General features: G+C 37.0%; 1 protein-coding gene across 1 annotated transcript; it reads left to right on the top strand.

The window, feature by feature from the left end:
* The first annotated feature begins 3,649 nt into the window (after positions 1 to 3,649).
* On the top strand, positions 3,650 to 7,714 carry LOC111672621 (myosin-13-like). Its single transcript, XM_023430098.2, has 4 exons — positions 3,650 to 3,835; positions 4,211 to 4,354; positions 7,444 to 7,600; positions 7,683 to 7,714. The coding sequence occupies exons 1-4, from the start codon at positions 3,650 to 3,652 to the stop codon at positions 7,712 to 7,714; spliced, it is 519 nt and encodes a 172-aa protein (XP_023285866.2).
* The last annotated feature ends 16 nt before the right edge of the window (positions 7,715 to 7,730 follow it).

Here is a 7,730-nt window from a genome sequence, read left to right as displayed (position 1 = left end):
ATCACAGCACAAAGTAGCTTTATCTAAAATAAAAGAGACAAAAAGGGGAAAAGTAGGTTTTTCTTGTTACATTGTCTATTTTCTTTTTTTATTGCTGATCAAATCACTCAGATGTCTCACTGCAAAGCAAAATCCTAGAAGAGAGCTAATATGAAAGAGTTTTTCATCTTCTTGACTGTTTTAAGACACTGATGAGAAAACAACAGATACAAGGCTGAGTTTATCTCACTCTGACTGATCTCTCTTTGTTCTTAGATCTAAGAGAAAACTCTACGACTGCCAGGATTTGGATGTTCATCTCACATGCCTCAGTTTTACCAGCTCTGCTTTGGAGATTGAAGGTGTCAAAAGAGTAGTAGTGTATTATAATTGGTAATATATCACACCCAGGCATATTCTAGACATTTTGCTTTCTATGAATTGTTGCTTTCTATCAATAGCATTTGCTGTGATTGTTGAGGGTCAAAGGTCATTCCTCTGTGGTCAAGAAAATGTGCAAACCAAATGCCTGCTGGAACAGATGACAAATACAACGTTGAACAATTTGGGATGTATGGGTGTTGTGTTGTATCAAATTGCCTGCCATGTAACAATAATAAAAAAGAAAATTGCAGTACATAGCTTTGCTATACATTTAGATTTAATAACAATTGAATTAAGTAGCTTATCTTTTTCTGTTTAATCCATGTTAGTGCCATGGCTCTGTCGGTGGCAGTGTTCATCCAGACTAAAATATGTCAACAGTTATTGGATGTACAGACAGTCATTGTCTTCAGAGGATGAATCTTCATAACTTTTCCTCTAGCACCACAACATTCACACACAGACATTCATGGATCCCAGAAGATATATCTTAAATTGATTTAAATATGTGTTGCTATATCCTAATGAATTTAAAGAGTTTTCCTGCGTTTTTTCAACAGCAGGTCAGCTTTCAGAAGGTGAATTGCTGCAAAATCTGTACAGAATTTAATGGTCCCCAGAAGATGAATCATAATGTCATCATCAATTCTTTAGTGATCCTCTGACTTTTCCTCTAAAGCTACCATGAGGTTGACATTTGTGGTTTAAGTGAAATGTCAACTACTGAATGGATTGCTGTGAAATGTGGTACAGACATTCATGTTCACCATAGGATGAATTGTTATTTTGGCAATCCCCTTGCCTTTTCATCTAGAGCCACCAGCAGGTCAAAGTTTTGTGTCAAATATCTGAAGTCCTACTTAAAGGACTGGCATAAAAAACTACAAATATTCATGGTTCCCAGAAATGTAAGTTTGAACATGCTAAGGTTTTCATTTGTTTGAGCACAGCAGGGGTGTAGTCTCTCCTACTTATAAAAGAAATATTAAGAGTGAATGAGCTGTATAGATAAATAAATACCTGTGACTCCAGATGTCTTTTATAGTTGCTCTGCTGGGAGCTTTGGAGGAGATGGGAGGTGAGTGGTTTGCTGGGGCTGTAAAACATCTACTCAGACTCTGTGTCGCTTATACCTCGTCCGACTGGAGTACCCGAACCTGATGGCCAGAAAGTAAAGATATTTACTGCTTAGCTGCAACTTTACATGTTGACATCTGGAAATACTAAGTCACACGCAACTGAAACAAATCTTTGGTCTATTCTTCCAGATCATCTACCGCAAAAACTCAAAACTTTTCATGAGCTAAGAGAAACATCCCTGTTTCAGCTTTGTGACTATGTATTTGTAGATAATCCGATGGGTTTTAAATGGTTCACTTATCTTACGGTAGGCCAGTTTTCTCAACCTATAAACAATCATTTGGTTTATCTGAAAAAATTATAATCACAAATGTGTTTTTTTCCTCTGGAAAAAGATGGTGTGTAACTAAAATGTACTACTGTACTACTGACTCAGAACTCACATGTCCTGTAACCTTCAAGCTTCAACACTGAATAAAAATCCTCATCCGCACATGATCAGATTTTTATGTGATGCTTAAGAAACCTGTTATGGTTTAAAAGGTTTGTAACTACCTCAGTGTTACTTGATGTATAAGTACTTTGGAATGAAAAACGAGGTGAGACAAGTGAGTTCAAAGAGACTCGCTCTGATGGAAGGAAGGTTTGCTGCCCAGCTGATATCAACTGTGCAATCGGAGTGAAACTTAAACCCTGTCGCAAAGTCACTCAGACTTTGTACTAAAACCCTGTCCCTAACCTCACCTTGCTGTGACATTATAGCTACAAGCCTTAATAACCTCCAACAAGCCAGAAACAACTGACAGAAGTGTTCACACTGAGCTATGATTGGTTAACACTGAAGATCACTGAGCATCCTTGCACATGAGCAACAATGGGCTTCTGACACTGGAGTGTTTACTTTGGGCTGCTGCCAGTGTCTCATTGTTAAAACAACTGTATCTCACTCAGGCTTTGATGGCCTTTATTTCCGTACCAGCTGCCTGCAATAATCCTCTAAAAGGAATATAATCAATCCTCTTCAAATCCACTTTTAAAGGTTGTCTGCCTGTTTGTGTCCGGGCACTAATCACCTCAGTCGGCTTTCTCCACCAAAATAGCAATTGTAAGACCCTCGAAATATGTTGGGTAACCACAGGGAATATTCAGCTTATTTCTGTATGAATGTGGATGAGATCTTACAAATAGTATTAATAACCTGCAGCATCATGTCAGCTTTGTCAATAGGCAGGTTCATCTTTTTTTAATCTATAGGATTTAGGTGGAAAGAATCTTTAAGAATTGTTTGTTAATTTTTTATAATAATAACATATGAACAAATTGCACATTGCAGAGTTGCAATACAGAGTGCAATGTGATTAACTCTAAAGAATATGATGATTTTAGAAAATATAGAAGGAAAAATTATTTTATAATAACTGGAAATTTCAGTATTCTGCAAATAAATCTTTATCTTATCAAATCAAAACTTTATGTACTTATAACATTCCTAACATATTGACCAATGGGGTGAGATCATTTCACTTTTTTTCAAAACATATAAGCTTGTTTCAAGATAGTTTTTGAGAATTATGTGTCATTGCTTTTGTTTCTGTCTTATAATATGTTTTGTCGACTCTTATTACTTGGAAATCCAGAGCAAGAGAAACTTCACTAAAAACAGTTGGAGCACACCATTCTGTAAAAATGTAAAAAATGTCATAACGGTTGAATATGAGCCCAAATTATATGTTAAAATCAGTGCTACTGCAAGCGCTATATATAACTGTGCTGCATCTTGTGCTTAATCCAGGATCCACCCTTATCCATGATGAGCAACAGGTTTGTGTAACTCTACCGGTGCATGCCCATGTAAAGGAAGGAGGCTTCACACCAAGGACAATGGTGAGATATAAAAAGGGACAATGCAACTGGTTATGGTTATTTTTGCCACATAATCAAGAGGATAAATCCACGATCCTTCAGTACATACTGTGCCAGCTACTGCTGCTACTGTGCAGGATTATTTTCTGTGTTTACATCTTTACAAAACTTCTGTTTCAAACTTTAGTCCTGAACTTTGTGGTAAACACAGCACTGCAGTAAGTGGGTGAGTATAATGTGATTCTGGATTCAATTTCAAACATCTCTTATCCACACTGCTGCTGAAGATGCTGAAGGTGTTTTGTCTTTGATTCAGTAGGACAAAATGAGCACAGATGGGGAAATGGCAGTCTTTGGGCCTGCTGCCCAATTCCTCCGTAAGTCTGAGAAGGAGAGGACAGAGGCTCAAGCTCGTCCGTTTGACAGCAAGACGGCGTGCTTCGTCAGTGATGAGAAAGAGCTCTATGTCAAGGCTGAGATCCAGGACAGTGTGGACGGCAAAGTCACAGTCAAGTCCGTGGACGACAGAGTGGGTGGACTGAATGGTTACACTGATTTTGACCTTTTATTGGACACTGAACATAGCTAGTGAATATGACTTTTCTGACAAGGACTTCATCCCAGTGTGATGGAAAAGATGGTACACAGGTTGTCTGTCTAAAAAAAAAACCTGCTGAATTTTATTAGTCTGGCTTTCAACACAGACATTTAGTTTCCCTTCAAGTTCTAAATGCTGCTTCACTTTCCAGTAATATTTTGTAATGTTTTTAAAGTTTGGGAAGTCGGTGAATATGTTGTGGCCTTTGAAAACTCTATCTTGTTAAATAATTAGTTTGTTGTCTGCAGGTGCATTACAATTGCAGCGTCACACTCTGTTTTACTTTACAACTGTCTCTGTTTCCAGATTTTAACCATCAGGGAGGACCAAGTGTTTCCCATGAACCCCCCAAAGTTTGATAAGATTGAGGATATGGTGATGATGACGCACCTCCATGAGCCTGCAGTGCTGTTTAACCTCAAGGAGCGCTACGCAGCATGGATGATCTATGTAAGTCAAGAAATATGATGCCAATCAGATTGTGATGCTTAAAAATCAAAGCCAGAACTTAACATTTGTTTATTCTTAAACCACTTATTTCTAACGCAGTCCAATAATAAAATGGGTTAAGTAAGACAGGCCCCTTAATTTTGCAATTTAAGAAATCTGTCTTTTTAAAGAGATATTTAAATAAGTAAAAATTTGGAGCATGATAGAAACTGGTCTCAGACGTTAGACCAGACATTATGCTTTTACCATCTCATCAAAGGTAGAATAAGTAAACCCAATCAAATGCTGATCAGTAGACATTTAAATTTAATCTTTTAAAATGTAAATCTTTGAATGACAAAATATTAAAAGGAAGATTTAAATCATTGTAATATGAATGAATCCACTCTGCTCATACTGGGTATTATTTTTAACTGCCATCTGCTCTGAAGTTAATCCTGCTGCTGGTTTAACAGACATCATCAACACAGCTAGACACGCATGTGTTGATATCTTGGACTAAGCATATTGTTTCAGTCTGACAGTGACCAAACTATTAATGACTTAATGTTTGACATCTGATCATCAAAATTCCAAAACTGATCAGTCCAGAACTCTGGAAAACAGCAACCTCTACAGTCTTTTTAATTCACTGCTCCACTACAGACAACATTCATAGTGACTGTAGTTGTTTGGTTGATGTATCTAGCAGCTAGATAATGTGACTTGCAAGTATTTTTGGAGCTACAGTAAATGTATTTGTCTATTGTCAGTGAATGGCTGTCAAGGTGAATAAGTAAATTAACTGTGACATTTAATGGGAAAGTTCATTTTTGTCCCTAGAAACACTCATGTGACATGATTACCAAACAAACTTCAACCACTAAGTCAGTGAGGTTCAAAAAGCTTGTAACAGGTGCGATTTTTCGTCAACCTATAATAACATTGTTTTTTGTTGATATCGTCCATGCAGGTTTTAAATTATGGAACAATTACCACATTGGAAAAAAACAAATGGGAACTCACTTGGCTTGTAAAAAGACTGATGCCATGACTGAATCCTTCTTCCATTTTTAGACATCTCAGTCAGAAGAGCCATGGCTTCTTCCAGTTGTCATTAATCTACAACCAAAACACAAAACAGATGTTTATACAGTGTATATGCTGAATATGTGTATGTAGGCATGATACTGTATGCTTGGTAAATATGGCAATGTCAAGGGCATACACTGTAAGGTCAAGGACAATAGCTCTCCTTTCTTTAGCCATAAATGTTTATTGTCAATTTAGCAGTAACTTAATGGCAATAATAATCCAGTAGTTGCTGTATTTCATATCATGATAAAATTACCATAAAACTAACTAAAGTAGTTTTTAGCATACTGTGAAATTAAGTACAATATTATAGGTACTGTTATTTCTTACAATTGCGAAGTACAGTATTAAACTGTTATGGATGGAAACGTTACTGTCATTTATTTTACAGTGCTACTGTACAGCCTGGTGTATAGTATTGTGTTTATAACAATGAAATACTGTCATTTAGCTGATACGAAAATACAAAGATTGACGATTGAAGACTTAACTGCACAAAAACCTGAAAATGAACTGTGCAGTTTGAACAATCATAACTTTAACTCATAATACAGGTCCGTTTTACTCAAGCAATAGCAACTTTAACCTTTTTACAGCCCCCAAGGCACAAATCTGTCACAAGCAATCACTTTTTATGTCTACTTTAAACTCATCTCTAACTGTCACATAACATGATGTCTGTTAGAGCAAAGGCTAAAACTATAAAGTTCAGAGTTAAAAGTATGTTGAATCCAATAACTCTCTAAACTAAATGTAACTACAGTGGGCTATTCTATAATAATGGGCCAAGGTGTGGTAGCTGGCAGTAATGGACATACTGTGTCAACAGTTGGATTCCTGAAGATGGTCAGGTGTGTACAAAATGGCGCAGCTCCTGCTGTGAGGACGAATGAAAGCGATAAGCCAGCTAAAATAAAATTTAAAAGATTGCATGTTAACATTAATGTTACATGCAAACATCCAAAGCCAAGGTCAAAGCTCCATTAAATAATAGAAAGTTTAGTTAACTTTGATCTTCAGCACAAATATAATAACGCTATGAAATCAAATGTGCAAATTTAAGCTGTAAAGCTATAAACGGTTATTTATTAGCTTCTATCTTACTAGCTAACAGGCCAACTATGCTACGCTAACGTTGGCTAGCTAATTTAACTAGCGGTTACAGACAAAAACTGCATATAAACAAATAATTACAGAACAAAGTCACGTGCAGTTCTTCTGAGCTAACATTAAGATTATGTTAGTGTTTTTTTGTTTGCATAAAAAGAGTCGCCATTCACCAGATATTAACGATGAAGCAGGAGCCAGGTAAGCAGACGGACATGAGGACAGGACAGAACAGGCTCGGGTTATGCACTTACACATACAGGTGTACAGTCACCCTACTGAGAGCTAGCACTAATAAACAATAAGCCCTAACATGAATCACTGTCATTTATTATTACAGTGAAAGAAAATCAGTTTTCTGTCTCATTAAGTTACTAAACTATTAAATTAAATCTCACTAACATTCGCTACCGACTTGATGAAGCATCACACTGGGCTAACGCTAAGTTACTTCGCTAGCCTTAGCTATTAAACCCAAACCTAACGCACCTAACAGTAAGAAACTGTTGAGAATACAGTAGAAATGACTACACAACCATCATTTACAGTGTATAAAATAATTAGGAGTACGTGGGTACTAACTTTTTACCTTATATCTATATGATAAAGACGGATATGTTGACACGTCTGTTTATAGTAGATGGGAATACGAAGTACAAAAAAAAAAAAACCCACTCGAATTTCAGAGAGGTCACTATCTCATAAACTTTCAGCTTGAAATCCAAGGCAAATGGAGCACAATGCTAAATCCTGTCATTTAATCTACCTTACTTTACATTGAAAGTGCATTATACCTCTGCGAGCACAACAGGAGCCCATTATGTTAGATTATACAAGAGTCCTTGCTTGATCCATGGATTTTCCAGTTTCCGTGAATTTAATTTGTGTTTGCTGTGTTTTCCATGCAGACCTACTCTGGACTCTTCTGTGTGACTGTGAACCCTTACAAATGGCTGCCGGTCTACAACCCAGAGGTGGTCCAGGCCTACAGAGGGAAGAAGAGGATGGAAGTTCCCCCTCACATCTTTGCCCTGTCTGATAACGCCTACCAGTTCATGCTGACTGGTGCGTTTGCAGCCCAAATCAATTACAACTGAGTAATTATTATTTTTGCCACCATCTAATCGTCATCTTTGTTGTCTCCCAGATCGTGAAAATCAGTCTATACTTATCACGTAAGTACAGCAGCGATTTT

The sequence above is a fragment of the Seriola lalandi genome, unplaced genomic scaffold (genome assembly GCF_002814215.2).
Source record: "Seriola lalandi dorsalis isolate HSWRI2012SDOR001 ecotype SW California unplaced genomic scaffold, Sedor1 jcf7180002008726, whole genome shotgun sequence".
Taxonomy (NCBI): domain Eukaryota; kingdom Metazoa; phylum Chordata; class Actinopteri; order Carangiformes; family Carangidae; genus Seriola; species Seriola lalandi.
This window is presented reverse-complemented; position numbering and strand designations above follow the sequence as displayed.

Excerpts from the sequence above, each read along its gene's own strand:
- LOC111672621 (XM_023430098.2), top strand. The coding sequence starts at position 3,650 with ATGGCAGTCTTTGGGCCTGCTGCCCAATTCCTCCGTAAGTCTGAGAAG. Across the intron at positions 4,355-7,443 it reads ACGCAGCATGGATGATCTAT|ACCTACTCTGGACTCTTCTG; the intron begins GTAAGTCAAGAA and ends TTTTCCATGCAG. Across the intron at positions 7,601-7,682 it reads CTACCAGTTCATGCTGACTG|ATCGTGAAAATCAGTCTATA; the intron begins GTGCGTTTGCAG and ends GTTGTCTCCCAG.